The following is a 22097-nucleotide window of genomic DNA, read 5'->3' as shown; positions in this document are numbered from 1 at the left end:
ACAGTAAACTATGTTTGGCAAAACCTAGTGCTAGATATTGTGTTCCCCCTTCTTTTTTTTTTGCACAAGTTCGTTACAGAAGATAATTTTTGACTCTTGTTAGCAGGCTTAGAGTGTTCTCTTTCCATAGCTCGTTTTAAGCTTTACCCTTTTTCAGAAACACATCAAAGATGCTCATCTCACTACAATATAAACAATGTTCTGTTTTATACTCCTTGTCCTGATGCGTGAAGAAAATATTATACAATGCTATATGTTGAGATTTAAATAAAAATTATCTTCTACTCACCAAAAACAGGATACTTCAGCATTTTCCACTTCTACTGTGCATTTTGTTAACCACCGTGCTGCGCAGAGTTTATTCTGAAATTCCATCTGTGCGCATGAAATAAAGTGTTCCCCAAAAATTATTTTTCTTCTTAAAATGATAAATTCCCTTCCCTGAACATATCTATGTAAAAATAAATACCAAATTCCACTTACTTTGGCTGTGGGGACGTGGACAAGGTGTGCTGTGACGTCATCAGGGGCTGGTTGCACATGCATGACACGCCCAGACATGGTACCGCGGGCCATTCAAGCACCGGGTGTTGCCACAAACATATTTTCAATTGTTTGTTTTATGTATTTCCAATGTGGTTTTATTTGTTTTTTATCGTATATGATGCATATTTGTGTCCTTTACAATATGTATACAGTAGAACGTTTATAATGTTTCATGTAACTGTGATACATGTGTCAGTAATGTGTCCACAATAAATGTTTGTCGCAATATTACCTGTTAAAATTCACAAAAATTACAATATGTACAGGTTTCACACACTATTTACACAGTAACACACTGTATTACACACTCAGTACTTTGGAAGTGAGTAATAATCAATGAAGTAGTCCATGGTACACAGTGCGACTTTGCTCTCGTTACACCAGGTACAGATAGATTTTCGCTTTCTGTTTCTTTGTTCTGTGTGCTTGCAAATAACGCACTCACGTACACCCTTGGGATTAGTACCTGTAGGTAGTATGAAGCCAAGCTTGTAAAACGTAAGGTAGCCTTGAATAGATTACAGGAAAAGATCAGTTTGTAAGGTAGTAGTGAAAAGATCGCTTTGTAAGGTCCCACACAGGAAGATATTCAGCCAGCCTCAAACAGTGTCTGTCAGTCTAGAAGAGTTTCAGCCAGCCTCAAAGAGTATTCATCAGTCACGGGAGAGATTCAGCTATTCTTGAAAATATCTATGGAAAACACCACCATGGAAGCCACTAACACTGTTCATTTATACTACTTGTATCAGATGCATCATCATTGAACGCAGAAAACGATTCATCTATATATCATCTAAATAAATTGGAGATAGCATAGGTGGGCAAGGGTGGCACTCAGAGCTACAACTGGATACACTCGCTGTATCGTCCTCATTTTTTTTTTGTTAGAGATATATACAAGAGTTGTTGCATTCTTGTACAGCCACTAGTACGTATAGCATTTTGGGCAAGTCCTTAATCTCATGGTCCTTGGAATACAACCTCCACGAAGAATAGTTTTTACAACCAAGTACCCATTTTACGGTTGAGTTAAACAGAGGCTACAGTTAAGGATTTGCACTCAGTAAATCCTCCCCGGCCAGGATACGAACCCATGACAAAGTGCTCGCAGAACGCCAGGCGAGTGTCTTACCACTACACCACGGAAACTGTTAACTCATAGGTGCTGTATCACTTGCATCCGACCTTTGTGTTAGGTCCTTATTGCGCCTAGCCTCACCAATATTATGCCCCTTATGTTCTTCAAACACTAAGGTTTGAATTTCACCGACAGAGCACGATTTTTCAACACCGCGTCGTACAGGTGTTTGGGAGCCAGAGACGCATGCGCCACTCATGGTTGCTCACTCAGTACTAACCCAGCCACCAGCCCTAGGGCATTCTGGGAATTTTTTCCAAGATGGCTGCCTCTCACTGGAAGTCCTAAGAGTCCATTTCGTATACAACCAACCACGCACACATTTAGAATGGGTACGAAAAAATCAAAAAGAGTTATCTTGGTTGGCGCAGTTTTCCACCGACCGAGAATACTCGGTTGGTACAGTTAAGTGGTTAAACTGAAGCTATGGCAAAAGCTTTCTTGTGACATTTCTAATTATTGTACCAGTCATGCACTTGTATTTTCTACAACACATGCATAAGTTGCTGGTGTGCAATAAAATACTGTATTAAAATTCAGCTGCTTGCTCCTAGCTATATAATTATTTTAATAGGAAGGTAGATATGGTATAAGGTGTTGATATTAATGTTTTTGCATTTAAACCATTGTGAAATATTTTAAAATCTTAACATCGTTCCAATTATTTAACTGTTCATATTTTAGATTTATTTAACACAGCAAAGTGATTCTTCTCGGGTTCATATTTCCAGCTAGATGCTGTGGATATTCTTTTTATTATGATGCCTGCTGTTACATAGCTACATTATTTAATACAAATATATTTATCCACAGGAAAGAGTAGTCACAAGGAAGAATTTATGACAGTATCAGGTGGAGTTCTTACAGCTAAGCGACCACAAGATTCCCTGACGCTGAAGGGTGACCTTTATTACCCAGAAAAGACATCACCAGGAAAAGGAGATAGAGCTGATGTTAAGAGGCCAACAGACAACTTAAGGCCAGAAGGAGACTTCTCAGCCCCAGAGAAGTCTTTACCTGGCCAAGGAGACCGAGCTCATGTCAAAAGACCAACTGATAACCTACGACCAGAAGGTGACTTCACTGCACCCGAAAAAACTTCTCCTGGCAGGGGAGATCGAGCTCATGTCAGAAAACCATCTGATAACTTAAGAACAGAAGGTGATTTTACAGCACCAGAAAAGACCACACCCGGGAAGGGTGACCGTGCTGATGTCAAGAGACCATTAGATAACCTAAGACCAGAAGGAGACTTCTCTGTACCTGATAAAGGATCCCCAGGTCAAGGCGACAGAGCAGTCGTAAAAAGACCACAGGACAACCTAGCTCCGTCTGGCGATTTTGATGGTACGGTATACTGTAGTACTCGTATATATTTAAACTTGAGAAGAAACATTTTACATAAATACATAATTAAATCTGACTTACAAATTAACATGTCTTTTGTGTGTAAATTTATGCTTTACATATATAGACACTACATTACTAAATTAAATGTCTATGGCTAGTTTTTCTCATCCCATTAACTAATAACAATACTTTCTTTTATATTGTAGGTGTCAGCACTCATAAAAACAACTACAATGTTGTCCAGGGTGACAGAGCAGAGACCAGGCATTACAAAGATTCTCTAAAACTTGATGGTGAGTTCAACAGTGTCACATCTAGCAAGGAGACATACCAGAAATACGATTCATTTTCCCATACAGAACGTCTTATACACGAAGATAATATTAAGATTGACGGTGAAATGGAAACTATGATGTCCTCTTCTCAATCTGAATACTATGAGAAATCTGGGGATAGACCTAAATTACAACGTAAGAAGACATGGACCAAACTAGAAGGAGAGATGTATATGAACCGATCCAGTGAGGAGTACAAGGCATACCAGCAGTCTGAAAAGTCTCATATTACCCGGCATGAAGATAACTTGAAGATGGAAGGATTATTTGAGGGGAAGACTAGGGAATCTTTGGTGATGAAAGGTGATAGAGCACCTGCCAAACGTCACCCAGACAACCTAACTCTAGAGGGATCATTTGAAGGTAAACCAATAGAAGGTGCCCCTCTTGGTGAGAGGGCACCAATGAAGAAATACCCAGATAATCTTAAGCTGGAAGGTGACTTTGAAGGGAAGCCAACTGATGAAGCTCCAGCTGGAGAACGAGCAGGGATTAAACGTTATCCTGATAATCTGAAACTGTCTGGTGACTTTGAACCTCGACCAGCTGGAGAAATACCAGTGACTGACAGACAACAAATCAAAAGATATCCTGACAATCTGCGCATGGAGGGAGAATTTACAGGTCGGTCTAGAAGTCGTAGCCCAGTAAAAGGAGAGCGCTCAGTGCCAAAACGCCACCCTGACAATCTCAAGATGGAAGGAACCTTTGAAGGTACAGATCGAAGTAAAAGCCCCACAAAGGGTGAACGTGTATCTCCCAAGAAGCACCCTGATAATCTAAAGGTAGAAGGAGATTTCTTAGGTCGATCGCCTGAGTTTCAGCCCAGGGGAGAACGCGCTGCAATCAAGAAGCATCCTGACAACCTTAAGATGGAGGGAGATTTTGAATCCAAACCAAGAGGCCGTAGTCCAGTTAAAGGAGAACGAGTCAAAACCAAAAAACATCCAGATAATCTTAAACTCCAGGGAGATTTTGAAGGAAAACCAAGTGACACTACACCAATCAGAGGAGAGCGAGCCAAGGTAGTTCGTCATGAAGATCAGCTGCATATGGAAGGGGAATTCGATGTATCAAGAAAGGAGCAGGTGATATTCAAAGGTGAAAGAGCTGAAATTAAACGACATGAGGATTCTTTACGAATGGAGGGCAGCTTCACAGGAAAAGAATATGATTATCAGAAATTCCAGGGAGAAAGAACACATGTGGTAAAACATGAAGACAATTTACGAATGCAGGGTGATTTCATGGCCCCCGAACATGAAAAAGCCCCTACAGGAGTCAGAGAACCAATAAAGAAATATCCTGACAATATTAAACTATCAGGAGACTTCATGGGCAAACCACAAGAAGACGTTCCACATGGAGAGAGAGCACCAATCAAAAGACATCCTGACAATTTACGCATGACTGGTGATTTCCAGGGAAAAGAAGAAGAGTATAGAATTATCAAAGGTGAAAGAGTTAAAGTTGTGCGTCATGAAGACAATCTACACATGGAAGGAGAATTCACTGGCAAGGAGTATGAACAGGTAACAATGGGTGAAAGAGTATCTGTAAAGAGGCATCCAGACAATCTAAAAATGGATGGAGACTTTGCTAGTAAACCAAAGGAAGATGTACCACATGGAGAGAGGGCACCTATCAAAAGGCATCCTGACAATCTTAAGATGGTGGGAGACTTTGCAGGAAAGCCACGTGAAGATGCCCCCTTTGCACAGAGAGCCCCTGTCAAGAAACATCCTGATAACCTTCATATGGATGGTGACTTCTATGCTCCAAAACCTGGAGAGGCTCCAAGAGGAGAACGTGCTCCAATCAAGAGACATCCCGATAACCTTAAAATGGCTGGTGATTTTGAAGGAAAGCCACGTGAAGATGCTCCCTATGCACAGAGAGCTCCAGTTAAGAAACATCCTGATAATCTGCACATGGAAGGTGACTTCACTGCTCCTACACCTGAAAAAGCTCCACGTGGGGAACGAGCCCCCGTTAAACGACAAACTGACAATCTGCACATGACAGGAGAATTCCAAGGAAAAGAAGAAGAACATACATTTATTCGAGGAGAAAGAGTACAAGTGGTTCGACGAGAAGACAACTTGCACATGGAAGGAGAATTCACTGGAAAAGAACATGAGCAGATAACAATTGGTGAAAGAGCAAAAATAAAAAAACATGAGGACAACCTTCATATGGTTGGAGACTTCACTGGGAAACCTCGTCAAGAAGTGCCACATGCAGAAAGGGCTCCCATCAAAAAACATCCAGATAATCTTCATATGGATGGTGATTTCTATGCACCATCACATGAAGATGCCCCAAAAGGAGAACGTGCCCCTGTTAAAAGGCAAAAAGACAATTTGCGCATGACAGGTGAATTCCAAGGAAAAGAGGAGGAACACAAAATTATTTATGGAGAGAGAATGCAGGTAGTTCGACGAGAAGACAACTTGCGCATGGAAGGAGAATTCACTGGAAAGGAACATGAGCAGATAACAATTGGTGAAAGAGCAGTAATAAAGAAACATGAAGACAATCTTCGTATGGTAGGTGAGTTTACTGGAAAACCACATGAAGATGTCCCCTATGCACAGAGAGCTCCTGTCACAAAACATCCTGACAATCTTCGTATGGATGGAGACTTCTATGCTCCATCACCTGGAGAGGTTCCAAGAGGAGAACGTGCTCCAGTCAAGAAACATCCTGATAATCTTAAGATGGCTGGTGACTTTGAAGGAAAGCCACGTGAAGATGCTCCCTATGCACAGAGAGCCCCTGTCACAAAACATCCTGATAATCTTCGTATGGATGGAGATTTCTATGCTCCAATACCTGGAGAGGCTCCAAGAGGAGAACGTGCTCCTGTCAAGAAGCATCCAGATAACCTTAAAATGGCTGGTGACTTTGAAGGAAAGCCACGTGAAGATGCACCGTATGCACAGAGAGCTCCTGTCAAAAAACATCCTGACAATCTTCGTATGGATGGAGATTTCTATGCTCCAATACCTGGAGAGGCTCCAAGAGGAGAACGTGCTCCAGTCAAGAAACATCCTGATAATCTTAAGATGGCTGGTGACTTTGAAGGAAAGCCACGTGAAGATGCCCCCTATGCACAGAGGGCTCCTGTCACAAAGCATCCTGATAATCTTCGTATGGATGGAGATTTTTATGCTCCATCACCTGGAGAGGCTCCAAGAGGAGAACGTGCTCCTGTCAAGAAGCATCCAGATAACCTTAAAATGGCTGGTGACTTTGAAGGAAAGCCTCGAGAAGATGCACCGTATGCACAGAGAGCCCCTGTCACAAAACATCCTGACAATCTTCGTATGGATGGAGATTTCTATGCTCCAACACCTGGAGAGGCTCCAAGAGGAGAACGTGCGCCAGTCAAGAAACATCCCGATAACCTAAAGATGGCTGGTGACTTTGAAGGAAAGCCACGTGAAGATGCACCCCATGCAGCAAGAGCTCCAGTAAAGAAACATCCTGACAATCTGCGCATGGAAGGTGATTTCATTGCTCCTATACCTGAAGAAGCTCCACGTGGTGAACGAGCTCCAGTAAAGAGACAAGCTGACAACCTGCACATGACAGGAGAATTCCAAGGAAAAGAAGAACACACAATTACTCGAGGAGAAAGAGTGCAAGTCATTCGAAGAGAAGACAACTTGCGCATGGAAGGAGAATTTATTGGAAAAGAACATGAGCAGGTAACAATTGGTGAGAGGGCAACAGTTAGAAAACATGAAGACAATCTTCGTATGGTTGGTGAGTTTACTGGAAAAACATACGAAGATGCACCACATGCAGAAAGGGCTCCTGTCAAAAGACATCCAGATAATCTACGTATGGATGGTGATTTCTATGCACCATCACCTGAAGATGCCCCAAGAGGAGAACGTGCTCCAGTCAAGAAACATCCTGATAACCTTAAGATGGCTGGTGACTTTGAAGGAAAGCCACGTGAAGATGCCCCATATGCACAGAGAGCCCCTGTCACAAAACATCCAGACAATCTTCGTATGGATGGAGATTTCTATGCTCCAACACCTGGAGAGGCTCCAAGGGGAGAACGTGCTCCAGTCAAAAAACATCCAGATAACCTTAAGATGGCTGGTGACTTTGAAGGAAAGCCACGTGAAGATGCCCCATATGCACAGAGAGCCCCTGTCACAAAACATCCAGACAATCTTCGTATGGATGGAGATTTCTATGCTCCAACACCTGGAGAGGCTCCAAGGGGAGAACGTGCTCCAGTCAAGAAACATCCAGATAACCTTAAGATGGCTGGTGACTTTGAAGGAAAGCCACGTGAAGATGCCCCATATGCACAGAGAGCCCCTGTCACAAAACATCCAGACAATCTTCGTATGGATGGAGATTTCTATGCTCCAACACCTGGAGAGGCTCCAAGGGGAGAACGTGCTCCAGTCAAGAAACATCCAGATAACCTTAAGATGGCTGGTGACTTTGAAGGAAAGCCTCGGGAAGATGCACCATATGCACAGAGAGCCCCTGTCACAAAACATCCAGACAATCTTCGTATGGATGGAGATTTCTATGCTCCAACACCTGGAGAGGCTCCAAGAGGAGAGCGTGCTCCAGTCAAGAAACATCCCGATAACCTTAAGATGGCTGGTGACTTTGAAGGAAAGCCTCGAGAAGATGCACCCTATGCAGCAAGAGCTCCCGTAAAGAAACATCCTGACAATCTGCGCATGGAAGGTGATTTCATTGCTCCTATACCTGAAGAAGCTCCACGTGGTGAACGAGCTCCAGTAAAGCGACAAGCTGACAATCTGCACATGACAGGAGAATTCCAAGGGAAAGAAGAACACACAATTACTCGAGGAGAAAGAGTGCAAGTAGTTCGAAGAGAAGACAACTTGCGCATGGAAGGAGAATTTATTGGAAAAGAACATGAGCAGGTAACAATTGGTGAGAGAGCAACAGTTAGAAAACATGAAGACAATCTTCGAATGGTTGGTGAGTTTACTGGAAAAACATATGAAGATGCGCCACATGCAGAAAGGGCTCCTGTCAAAAGACATCCAGATAATCTTCGTATGGATGGTGATTTCTATGCACCATCACCTGAAGATGCCCCAAGAGGAGAACGTGCTCCAGTGAAGAAACATCCCGATAACCTAAAGATGGCTGGTGACTTTGAAGGAAAGCCACGTGAAGATGCTCCCTATGCACAGAGAGCCCCTGTCACAAAACATCCTGACAATCTTCGTATGGATGGAGATTTCTATGCTCCAACACCTGGAGAGGCTCCAAGAGGAGAACGTGCTCCAGTCAAGAAACATCCTGATAACCTTAAGATGGCTGGTGACTTTGAAGGAAAACCTCGAGAAGATGCACCGTATGCACAAAGAGCCCCTGTTACAAAACATCCTGACAATCTTCATATGGATGGAGATTTCTATGCTCCAACACCTGGAGAAGCTCCAAGAGGAGAACGTGCTCCTGTGAAGAAGCATCCTGACAACCTTAAGATGATTGGAGACTTTGAAGGAAAGCCTCGAGAAGATGCACCTTATGCAGCAAGAGCTCCCGTAAAGAAACATCCTGACAATCTTCGTATGGATGGAGATTTCTATGCACCAACACCTGGAGAGGCTCCAAGAGGAGAACGTGCTCCAGTCAAGAAACATCCTGATAACCTTAAGATGGCTGGTGACTTTGAAGGAAAGCCACGTGAAGATGCACCATATGCACAGAGAGCCCCTGTCACAAAACATCCAGACAATCTTCGTATGGATGGAGACTTCTATGCTCCAATACCTGGAGAGGCTCCAAGAGGAGAACGTGCTCCTGTCAAGAAACATCCCGATAACCTAAAGATGGCTGGTGATTTTGAAGGAAAGCCACGTGAAGATGCTCCCTATGCACAGAGAGCCCCTGTCACAAAACATCCAGACAATCTTCGTATGGATGGAGATTTCTATGCTCCAACACCTGGAGAGGCTCCAAGAGGAGAACGTGCTCCAGTCAAGAAACATCCTGATAACCTTAAGATGGCTGGTGACTTTGAAGGAAAGCCACGTGAAGATGCACCATATGCACAGAGAGCCCCTGTCACAAAACATCCAGACAATCTTCGTATGGATGGAGATTTCTATGCTCCAACACCTGGAGAGGCTCCAAGAGGAGAACGTGCTCCAGTTAAGAAACATCCTGATAACCTTAAGATGGCTGGTGACTTTGAAGGAAAGCCACGTGAAGATGCTCCCTATGCACAGAGAGCCCCTGTCACAAAACATCCAGACAACCTTCGTATGGATGGAGATTTCTATGCTCCAACACCTGGAGAGGCTCCAAGAGGAGAACGTGCTCCTGTCAAGAAGCATCCTGATAACCTAAAGATGGCTGGTGACTTTGAAGGAAAGCCACGTGAAGATGCTCCCTATGCACAGAGAGCCCCTGTCACAAAACATCCTGACAATCTTCGTATGGATGGAGATTTCTATGCTCCAACACCTGGAGAGGCTCCAAGAGGAGAACGTGCTCCAGTCAAGAAACATCCTGATAACCTTAAGATGGCTGGTGACTTTGAAGGAAAGCCCCGGGAAGATGCACCATTTGTACAGAGAGCCCCTGTCACAAAACATCCTGACAACCTTCGTATGGATGGAGATTTCTATGCTCCAACACCTGGAGAGGCTCCAAGAGGAGAACGTGCTCCTGTCAAGAAGCATCCCGATAACCTTAAGATGGCTGGTGATTTTGAAGGAAAGCCACGTGAAGATGCTCCCTATGCACAGAGAGCCCCTGTCACAAAACATCCTGACAATCTTCGTATGGATGGAGATTTCTATGCTCCAACACCTGGAGAGGCTCCAAGAGGAGAACGTGCACCAGTCAAGAAACATCCCGATAACCTTAAGATGGCTGGTGATTTTGAAGGAAAGCCACGTGAAGATGCTCCCTATGCACAGAGAGCCCCTGTCACAAAACATCCCGACAATCTTCGTATGGATGGAGATTTCTATGCTCCAACACCTGGAGAGGCTCCAAGAGGAGAGCGTGCTCCAGTCAAGAAACATCCTGATAACCTTAAGATGGCAGGTGACTTTGAAGGAAAGCCTCGGGAAGATGCACCGTATGCACAGAGAGCCCCTGTCACAAAACATCCTGACAATCTTCGTATGGATGGAGATTTCTATGCTCCAACACATGAAGAGGCTCCAAGAGGAGAGCGTGCTCCAGTCAAGAAACATCCCGATAATCTTAAGATGGCTGGTGACTTTGAAGGAAAGCCACGTGAAGATGCACCCCATGCAGCAAGAGCTCCTGTAAAGAAACATCCTGACAATCTGCGCATGGAAGGTGATTTCATTGCTCCTATACCTGAAGAAGCTCCACGTGGTGAACGAGCTCCAGTAAAGCGACAAGCTGACAATCTGCACATGACAGGAGAATTCCAAGGAAAAGAAGAACACACAATCACTCGAGGAGAAAGAGTGCAAGTCGTTCGAAGAGAAGACAACTTGCGCATGGAAGGAGAATTTATTGGAAAAGAACATGAGCAGGTAACAATTGGTGAGAGAGCAACAATTCGAAAACATGAAGACAATCTTCGAATGGTTGGTGAGTTTACTGGGAAAACATATGAAGATGCACCACATGCAGAAAGAGCTCCTGTCAAAAGACATCCAGATAATCTTCGTATGGATGGGGATTTCTATGCACCATCACCTGAAGATGCCCCAAGAGGAGAACGTGCTCCAGTCAAGAAACATCCTGATAACCTTAAGATGGCTGGTGACTTTGAAGGAAAGCCACGTGAAGATGCACCATATGCACAGAAAGCCCCTGTCACAAAACATCCTGACAATCTTCGTATGGATGGAGATTTCTATGCTCCAACACCTGGAGAGGCTCCAAGAGGAGAACGTGCTCCAGTCAAGAAACATCCTGATAACCTTAAGATGGCTGGTGATTTTGAAGGAAAGCCACGTGAAGATGCTCCCTATGCACAGAGAGCCCCTGTCACAAAACATCCCGACAATCTTCGTATGGATGGAGATTTCTATGCTCCAACACCTGGAGAGGCTCCAAGAGGAGAGCGTGCTCCAGTCAAGAAACATCTTGATAACCTTAAGATGGCAGGTGACTTTGAAGGAAAGCCTCGGGAAGATGCACCGTATGCACAGAGAGCCCCTGTCACAAAACATCCAGATAATCTTCGTATGGATGGAGATTTCTATGCTCCAACACCTGAAGAGGCTCCAAGAGGAGAGCGTGCTCCAGTCAAGAAACATCCCGATAACCTAAAGATGGCTGGTGACTTTGAAGGAAAGCCACGTGAAGATGCACCCCATGCAGCAAGAGCTCCTGTAAAGAAACATCCTGACAATCTGCGCATGGAAGGTGATTTCATTGCTCCTATACCTGAAGAAGCTCCACGTGGTGAACGAGCTCCAGTAAAGCGACAAGCTGACAATCTGCACATGACAGGAGAATTCCAAGGAAAAGAAGAACACAAAATTACTCGAGGAGAAAGAGTGCAAGTCGTTCGAAGAGAAGACAACTTGCGCATGGAAGGAGAATTTATTGGAAAAGAACATGAGCAGGTAACAATTGGTGAGAGAGCAACAATTCGAAAACATGAAGACAATCTTCGAATGGTTGGCGAGTTTACTGGGAAAACATATGAAGATGCACCACATGCAGAAAGAGCTCCTGTCAAAAGACATCCAGATAATCTTCGTATGGATGGGGATTTCTATGCACCATCACCTGAAGATGCCCCAAGAGGAGAACGTGCTCCAGTAAAGAAACATCCTGATAACCTTAAGATGGCTGGTGACTTTGAAGGAAAGCCACGGGAAGATGCACCATATGCACAGAGAGCCCCTGTCACAAAACATCCAGACAATCTTCGTATGGATGGAGATTTCTATGCTCCAACACCTGGAGAGGCTCCAAGAGGAGAACGTGCTCCAGTCAAGAAACATCCTGATAACCTTAAGATGGCTGGTGAGTTTGAAGGAAAACCTCGGGAAGATGCACCATATGCACAGAGAGCCCCTGTCACAAAACATCCTGATAATCTTCGTATGGATGGAGATTTCTATGCCCCAACACCTGAAGAGGCTCCAAGAGGAGAACGTGCTCCAGTCAAGAAACATCCTGATAACCTTAAGATGGCTGGTGACTTTGAAGGAAAGCCACGTGAAGATGCACCATATGCACAGAGAGCCCCTGTCACAAAACATCCTGATAACCTTCGTATGGATGGAGATTTCTATGCTCCAACACCTGGAGAGGCTCCAAGAGGAGAACGTGCTCCAGTCAAGAAACATCCTGATAACCTTAAGATGGCTGGTGACTTTGAAGGAAAACCTCGGGAAGATGCACCATATGCACAGAGAGCCCCTGTCACAAAACATCCAGACAATCTTCGTATGGATGGAGACTTCTATGCCCCAACACCAGGAGAGGCTCCAAGAGGAGAACGTGCTCCAGTCAAGAAACATCCTGATAACCTTAAAATGGCTGGTGACTTTGAAGGAAAGCCTCGGGAAGATGCACCGTTTGCACAGAGAGCCCCTGTCACAAAACATCCAGACAATCTTCGTATGGATGGAGATTTCTATGCTCCAACACCTGGAGAGGCTCCAAGAGGAGAACGTGCTCCAGTCAAGAAACATCCTGATAACCTTAAGATGGCTGGTGACTTTGAAGGAAAGCCACGTGAAGATGCACCATATGCACAGAGAGCCCCTGTCACAAAACATCCTGATAACCTTCGTATGGATGGAGATTTCTATGCTCCAACACCTGGAGAGGCTCCAAGAGGAGAACGTGCTCCAGTCAAGAAACATCCTGATAACCTTAAGATGGCAGGTGACTTTGAAGGAAAGCCTCGGGAAGATGCACCGTATGCACAAAGAGCCCCTGTCACAAAACATCCAGACAATCTTCATATGGATGGAGATTTCTATGCTCCAACACCTGGAGAGGCTCCAAGAGGAGAACGTGCTCCAGTCAAGAAACATCCTGATAACCTTAAGATGGCTGGTGACTTTGAAGGAAAGCCACGTGAAGATGCACCATATGCACAGAGAGCCCCTGTCACAAAACATCCTGATAACCTTCGTATGGATGGAGATTTCTATGCTCCAACACCTGGAGAGGCTCCAAGAGGAGAACGTGCTCCAGTCAAGAAACATCCTGATAACCTTAAGATGGCAGGTGACTTTGAAGGAAAGCCTCGGGAAGATGCACCGTATGCACAAAGAGCCCCTGTTACAAAACATCCTGACAATCTTCATATGGATGGAGATTTCTATGCTCCAACACCTGGAGAGGCTCCAAGAGGAGAACGTGCGCCAGTCAAGAAGCATCCCGATAACCTTAAGATGGCTGGTGACTTTGAAGGAAAGCCTCGTGAAGATGCACCCTATGCAACAAGAGCTCCCGTAAAGAAACATCCTGACAATCTGCGCATGGAAGGTGATTTTATTGCTCCTATACCTGAAGAAGCTCCACGTGGTGAACGAGCTCCAGTAAAGCGACAAGCTGACAATCTGCACATGACAGGAGAATTCCAAGGAAAAGAAGAACACACAATTACTCGAGGAGAAAGAGTGCAAGTCGTTCGAAGAGAAGACAACTTGCGCATGGAAGGAGAATTTATTGGAAAAGAACATGAGCAGGTAACAATTGGTGAGAGGGCAACAGTTAGAAAATACGAAGACAATCTTCGAATGGTTGGTGAGTTTACTGGAAAAATATATGAAGATGCACCACATGCAGAAAGGGCTCCTGTCAAAAGACATCCAGATAATCTTCGTATGGATGGTGATTTCTATGCACCATCACCTGAAGATGCCCCAAGAGGAGAACGTGCTCCAGTCAAGAAACATCCTGATAACCTTAAGATGGCTGGTGACTTTGAAGGAAAGCCACGTGAAGATGCACCATATGCACAGAGAGCCCCTGTCACAAAACATCCAGACAATCTTCGTATGGATGGAGATTTCTATGCTCCAGCACCTGGAGAGGCTCCAAGAGGAGAACGTGCTCCAGTCAAGAAACATCCTGATAACCTTAAGATGGCTGGTGACTTTGAAGGAAAGCCACGTGAAGATGCTCCCTATGCACAGAGAGCCCCTGTCACAAAACATCCAGACAATCTTCGTATGGATGGAGATTTCTATGCTCCAACACCTGGAGAGGCTCCAAGAGGAGAACGTGCTCCAGTCAAGAAACATCCTGATAACCTTAAGATGGCTGGTGACTTTGAAGGAAAACCTCGAGAAGATGCACCGTATGCACAAAGAGCCCCTGTTACAAAACATCCTGACAATCTTCATATGGATGGAGATTTCTATGCTCCAACACCTGGAGAAGCTCCAAGAGGAGAACGTGCTCCTGTGAAGAAGCATCCTGACAACCTTAAGATGATTGGAGACTTTGAAGGAAAGCCTCGAGAAGATGCACCTTATGCAGCAAGAGCTCCCGTAAAGAAACATCCTGACAATCTTCGTATGGATGGAGATTTCTATGCACCAACACCTGGAGAGGCTCCAAGAGGAGAACGTGCTCCAGTCAAGAAACATCCTGATAACCTTAAGATGGCTGGTGACTTTGAAGGAAAGCCACGTGAAGATGCGCCATATGCACAGAGAGCCCCTGTCACAAAACATCCTGACAATCTTCGTATGGATGGAGATTTCTATGCTCCAACACCGGGAGACGCTCCAAGAGGAGAACGTGCTCCTGTCAAGAAACATCCTGATAACCTTAAGATGGCTGGTGACTTTGAAGGGAAGCCACGTGAAGACGCACCATATGCACTGAGAGCCCCTGTCACAAAACATCCTGATAACCTTCGTATGGATGGAGATTTCTATGCACCATTACCAGAAGATGCTCCAAAAGGAGACCGTGCTCCTGTGAAAAAGCATCCTGACAATTTGAGGATGGTTGGTGACTTTGAAGGAAAGCCTAGAGAAGATGCTCCTTATGCTGAGAGGGCTCCAGTTAAGAAACATCCTGATAACCTTCATATGGATGGTGATTTCTATGCACCATCACCTGAAGATGCTCCACGAGGCGAACGGGCTCCAATTAAAAAACATGATGATAACCTTCGAATGACAGGGAAATTCCATGGGAAGGAAGATGAGTACAGAATCATTCGTGGAGAAAGGGTTGATGTTGTTCGTCGTGAAGACAACTTACGTATGGAAGGAGAGTTTATTGGTAAGGAGTACGAGCAAGTTACCAAGGGAGAGAGAGCACCTGTCAAAAAACATCCTGACAATCTTAGAATGACTGGGGATTTCTATGCTCCTACACCAGGGGATGCTCCACATGGTGAACGTGCTCCAGTCAAGAGGCATCCTGATCATCTGAGGCCAGAAGGTGACTTTAGTGGTCGCCCAAAAGATGAAGAGACTGTGCATGGAGAAAGAGCACAAATAAAACGTCACGAAGATAATCTGCATATGGAAGGTGAATGGACTGGTCAGTCAAGCACACACTTTGATTATCCAGTAGTTTCTGGTATTCGCAGTGAGGTTCATCGCCAATCTGATACCCTAAGACAGGAAGGAGAATTTATGGGCAAGACACAATTTAGTGATGATTATCAGCTCCATCAGGTACAGCGAGCCCAAACAGTAAAGCATGCTGACAACCTTACCATTGAAGGCACATATCATCATGACACCCTCCAAAGAGAAGAATATAAAATTCATAAGGGAGTTCGAGCTGAAATTAAGAAATATGATGACAACCTACACATGGAGGGAGAGTTTACTGGACGTCATCATGATAAAGCTCCAGTAAGGGGAGAGCGAGCTCCTGTTGTCCACCATCCTGATCATCTACGCACAGATGGAGAATTTGAGGGAAAACCAACCGAGGAAGCTCCTCACGGAGAACGTGCTTCTATTAAGAAGTACCCAGACAATCTTAAAATGGAAGGTACATTTGAAGGAAAACCTCTTGAAAGCCCTCTGAAAGGTGAACGGGCTACAATTAAGAGACATGAAGATTCATTAAAAATGGAAGGGAGCTTTGAAGGATGGAGGAAGTCTGCAGCTACTAAAGGTGAACGAGCTGATGTTACGAGACACACTGACAATCTCCGCATGGAGGGTGACATGACCTTTGTTAAAGATGAGGCAGCAATTAGGGGTGAGAGAGCACAAATTTCTAAGCATGCTGACAATCTTAAAATGGAAGGAGAGCTGGAAATCACAAAAACATCATATGCTACTAAAGGTGAAAGGGTAACTGTACAAAAACATGAAGATTCTCTGAAACTTGAAGGAGATATGATCATCACTAAAAAAGAAATGGCAACAAAGGGAGAGAGAGCTGAAATAAAAAAACAGCAAGATCACCTGAAAACTGAGGGTGAGTTTGAAGGAAAGAAGGAAACGGCTATTGTACAAAAAGGTGAGAGAGCTGAAATCAAGAAGCAACGAGATAATTTGAAGATGGAAGGAGACTTGAGTATTGAAAAGAAGACTTCAGTAATGAAGGGAGAGAGAGCTGTTATTAAAAAGCATGAAGACTCACTTAAAATGGAAGGGAAATTTGAGGGCCGTAGAAAGTCTGCCACTTTTGGAAAAGGTGAAAGAGCAGATGTAAAGAAACCAAAGGACAACCTTAAACAAGAAGGAGAATTTGATGGAGCTCGCAAGACTTCAGTTGTAAAGGGTGAAAGAGCTGTAATTAAGAAACAAGAAGATCACTTGAAAATGGAAGGGACACTGGATGTCTCAAAGGAATCTACTATTATCACAAAAGGTGAACGGGTGGCAATCAAGAAGCATGAAGACCATTTGAAGATGGAAGGTAACTTTGAGGGAAGAAGAAAGAGTGCATCAACATTCAAAGGAGAACGTGTTGAAATTAGGAAACATGAAGATAATCTGAAGATGGAGGGAAAATTTGAAGGGTTCCAGAGAACAAGTACTCCTACTAAAGATGGAGTAAAGAGAAATGAAACTTTCAGAGTGAAAGGAGAAAGAGCACAAATAACGAAACATCAGGACAACTTAAAGATTGAGGGTGAATTCTATAATCACTCACCTGAAGTTAGCCCAATCAAAGGAGACAGGGCAGAAGTGAAGAAACCAAAAGACAATCTTTCAGTTAGTGGCACTTTTGATGGACGACCAAAAGGCTCACCAGGCACGGGAGAACGGCCATCACCATATAAATATGATGACAACCTTAAAATGGAAGGTGACTTTGAAGGCAGAAGGAAAGGCTCTCCTGGAAAAGGTGACCGTCTTCCACAAAAGAGACATCCAGACAACCTCAGACTAGAGGGTGACATTGATGGGCGCTCCAAGGATAGCCCAGGAGTGGGTGAGCGACTTCCTCAAAAACGATATCCAGACAATCTAAAAATGGAAGGTAGTTTTGAGGCGAAACCAAAAGAGAGCCCAGGAGTAGGTGACCGATTTACACAGAAGAGGTATCCAGATAACCTCAAATCAGAGGGTGACTTTGAAGGTACAGGTAGTGCAAAAAGCCCAGGAGCTGGTGAACGTCTTCCACAAAAACGTTATCCAGATAATCTCAAAATGGAAGGTGACTTTGAAGGACGAGGTCGCACTTCTCCAGGTAAAGGTGATAGAGTTTCTCCGACAAAGCATGGGGACAGTCTAACGTTAGAGGGGGAATTCACTGGGTCCAGAAGGGACAGCAGCATTACCAATGGAAAGGCAGAGGTTAAAGAAACTAAAGTCACTGCTGCAGCAGCAAGCAGCACAAAGAGCCGGAGAGATACAGTTGTACTAAAATCCGGAGAAACAGTGGCCACTAAAACAGAGGAAACAAAATCTGTTCAAAAGTCCAGCTCAGATAAAATTGACTCGGGTTCACAAAGAGATGTACAGACAATTGAGTCATACACTGCTGATGGTCGAAAAGTTACAAGGGTCATTACCAAAGAAAGCCGAGAGACTAAGTCAGCCTCAAGAGTAGAGTCTAGAGCCACAAGTGTAAAGAGTACCTCAGAACAGCGGAAGATATCTTCTGCTGAAGCTAAGATTGAATCTTCAAGTACTGTTACAACTCAAGGATCATCAAATGGTCAGACATTAAAGGCAAGATCTCCTCAGCCAGGAACTTCTCCCACTACACCTTCAGGTCGCCCTCGGCACAACCAGTCCTCCTTTTCCCTTGGTGAAGATGTAAGTGTAATGGAAACTAGAACACGCACCAGTGGAGTTCAGAAATCGGCCTCCAATAGTCAAATTAGTCTAGATAAAAAATTAGAATCAACAGCCTCCACACGAGAGATGGCATCATCTCTTCGTCAGGCTGATGCCCTCGATCTTCGTGGCAGCAGCAAGACAGACACAGTGCATGGAACAACCCACTCCTCCCACACAGTAGGGGGGACCCAAGAAGAGTATCGTAAATGGTCTGCAAATCACCAGCAGCAGAGTGAGCAGCGGCGAGTGTCCAGCAGCAGCACCAGTCGGACTGAGCAGCGAGTGGCCCGAGGTCGTGGTAACTCCTCATCAATCACCTTTCACTCTGAGTATGACCCTTGGCATGATGCGACTATAACTAGACGGGGTGAGTGGCAGATTGTTACGCCCTGCCCAGCCTCCCTTCTTGAGACCAGAGCATCTACTTACAAACCTGCACATAGTGGAAAAGATCACAAATTCTATCTTCCGATAGTTGAGTGATCGAGATGCTAAAGCATAGAGGACTTGACATTCCTTATAATATTAAAATTTACTATTTTTTATCTCCTGGAGACCAAAAGGGTCTTTCTTTTTTATGCACAGCAATGCTCATTTTAACCTGTGATTTTTACTGCCTTATGACCTACTCCGGTGTATATACAATAAAAGCTTCAAACTGTGATGAATTAAGAAAGAAATTTTAGTTTAACTAGTCAGCTACTAAGAAAGCTGTTTATTATTTGATCATAGACATTGTTAAAGAATGACATCACAAGCTCACTTCCTATTTTTATATAATCTTGACTAAGAATAGATTTTTCTAATCAAAAGATGACAATACATGCTTTTATATTAATTATGGCTTAGTCATTGAAAGGGATATATTTTGTTCACTCTAGAATTAAGTACTGTAGTAACATAGTGTAGTTACTGGCAGCGCCACTGATCTGTTCTTACTCGTTAAGATCAGGGACATCTCTCAACGAGCAACAATAGATGGTGGCTGTTCAGTGAGCCTCTGTCCCCGGCCATATTAGGCCCAAGACAGACGGCTTGGCCCCCGGCATGTTGTGACCTACTGACTCAGCCTGTGGCCCAGCCCAGACCTCAGTTTTCTTACCACACTGGGCTATAGCTTTTTTCTCAAAATGGTGCTTGGTTGTTTAATTTATGTGTTTTTATGTTGAAAGATATGTGCATTTATGCATTTAAAGCATTTTTAAATGAAAATACAGTTTATATAAATATGAAGTTTAATACTTTTTCTTCTATGGATGTATTATTTATTTATTAGAGAAACTGATTGTGTTAGATGACTTTTACTTTGTGTTGGAGCTTGGCGAGAGTCAAGCTGCAAGTTTGTTGGTGCCATAAGTCAGCTGGGAGGCGAGGAGTGGTGTCTCGCCACCTTCAAGTGTTCACAACAACGATGGCCACTATAATACCCAAGCTTGAGACAAGGCAATAAATTTAAATTTATTGATCCTGAGTCTGTTTAAGTGCCCTGGGAAAATAATACTCCTACTCTTGGAACAACACTGAATCCAGACACAAACATGCACAAGCACATGTACTGTATACAAAAACACACATTTCTGCTTGCACAGCTCCATGTGTATCAACAGTTTTCATGCACACTTATTGTTTCATTTAACAGTCACAGACTCTTAATGCAAATCACTTTATGTATACAGTATGTATATAGCTGCTAATTGCTGCATACATTTCAAAATTCACAAAAGTCATCATTATATATGAGTCCAATATAAAAAGTGCCAAGGAACTGATGCTTCCTCATAGCATGTAATTCCTGAAGGATGACATTCGCTTTGTGATTTTTGGGATGGCCACTGTATTCTCTAAGATTTTTATAATTTTGTTACTGTTAAGCCTATTCAAGTCTTGGGTTCATTTATTATTTTGATGGTCTCACTCAGCTAAGAATCGTTGCTTTCTGCTATATGCACACTGGAGATAGCTTCTTCTGTGCTTCATATTATTAAGATGCAAAATGTATAAAAAAATTGAATGTGATACTACAGTTAGTCCGACAATAAAGTGCTCGCTTATTTTTTCATTGTCTGTACTTAAGTACCTAATTTTTTACTGCTGACAGTAGATATATGTTTTGAATTTGTTTATTATTGTATATTTATTTTATTATTTGCATATCATTTTACTGGCATGGCTATGAGCATTGCTATGATGCTTCACATAAAATATCATCATAAGCTTGCACTTCCCACCTCACACTGACTGGAAGTGAACATGTATGCCAACTGGCCCTGAAACACTAAGGAAGCAAACTACTCCTTGTCCAATCTGTCCACATACAAAGAATATCGCTTTTCACTCATATGCATTACATAAGCCCACAAATTGTCACTCTGTACTTGAAAATGGAAGCAGCTCGCAAAAGTAACATACAGTACTGTCCCATTTTCTGTTTTGGATCCTCTGATAGGTTAGGAGAGGACACTTTAATTTGGCAGTTTTTTATGTTGGGAAACCTTCGGAGGATGAGCTGCCTTGTCACCAGAGGAAACAAAATCTCATTAATAGAATATCGCTTCCCATAGAGAGAGTAAACTTGTTGGGCTTATCAAAGACCCCCTAGGCCAACTATTAACCTTCCCCAGGATGCAACCAACAACAACTTTCTAACTCCTGGTTACCTATGTACTGCTAGGTGAACAGAGGCATCAGACAAAAGAAAACGTTCTCTATACCCTGGCTACAACCCATCCTCTGAATTGACAGTACGTTTTAATACTAAGTGTAATAAGTACATTTCCTGACTGCCATACATAGTACATAATTGCACTTATGGGGCTGTTACATTTATTTTAGGATGAAGTTTTAAAGTCAGTTTCCTATACACAAGTTTTAAATATCAGGAATTTCTTTTTCAGTTTTATTAAACAATAGAGATTTTATAAAAAAAAATGAAAATAACCTGAGTTACTTTACAATTTACTGAAATATTTTAGTTTCCTTTTATTTGTTTTATAAAACTAATATCAATATAGCTATAGGTTAAGTAGTATTGTAATTAAGAAGCAATACAATGCTTATCTTCAAAAACTTAGGTTATTTATTTATTTATTTATTTATATACAAGAAGTTACATTGGGGGTTAACAGAGAATATAAAAAATAACTTGAATTAACATTCTAGTAAAGCCACTAGCACGCATAGCGTTTCGGGCAAGTCTTTAAACTAACAGAATTTTTTTTGATAGATTAACAGTAAAATTGATAAAAAATGTTAGTAGGTATTTTACAGCTTTTCTTTACAGGTACAGATAATTTTAAGTATAATATTTACAGTAAAATCAATAAAAAATATTTACAGATAATTTGAAGAAATTTTGACACAAAAGCAGATCAGAATAATACACAATAATAACAATACACAATAAAGAAACAAGGATTACTAAGTACATGAGGATAGCATTTCAGGGTTATACATTGGTTCACTGAAGCACAATATGAGGGTCATTTCGAGGAAAAGTTTCAACGAATAATGCAGTAGAAAATGCAC

General features: G+C 43.1%; 1 protein-coding gene across 4 annotated transcripts in view; it reads left to right on the top strand.

The window, feature by feature from the left end:
- Positions 1-20629, top strand: part of LOC123769456 (uncharacterized) — an 88682-nt gene extending 68053 nt beyond the window's left edge. For 3 of the 4 annotated variants that reach the window (XM_045760565.2, XM_045760566.2, XM_045760563.2), the window contains 2 exons: positions 2498-3031; positions 3241-20629. In XM_045760565.2, coding sequence (XP_045616521.2) covers positions 2498-3031; positions 3241-19055 — 16349 coding nt within the window. In that variant the 3' untranslated portion in view covers positions 19056-20629. Of the gene's footprint in view, positions 1-1889; positions 2017-2497; positions 3032-3240 lie in introns of those variants that run through there. The other variant, XM_069308808.1, reaches the window with a different exon arrangement.
- The last annotated feature ends 1468 nt before the right edge of the window (positions 20630-22097 follow it).

This window comes from Procambarus clarkii, chromosome 63 (genome assembly GCF_040958095.1).
Source record: "Procambarus clarkii isolate CNS0578487 chromosome 63, FALCON_Pclarkii_2.0, whole genome shotgun sequence".
Taxonomy (NCBI): domain Eukaryota; kingdom Metazoa; phylum Arthropoda; class Malacostraca; order Decapoda; family Cambaridae; genus Procambarus; species Procambarus clarkii.
The sequence above is the reverse complement of the archived record's forward strand: the minus strand, read 5'-3'. Positions and strand labels throughout refer to the sequence as shown.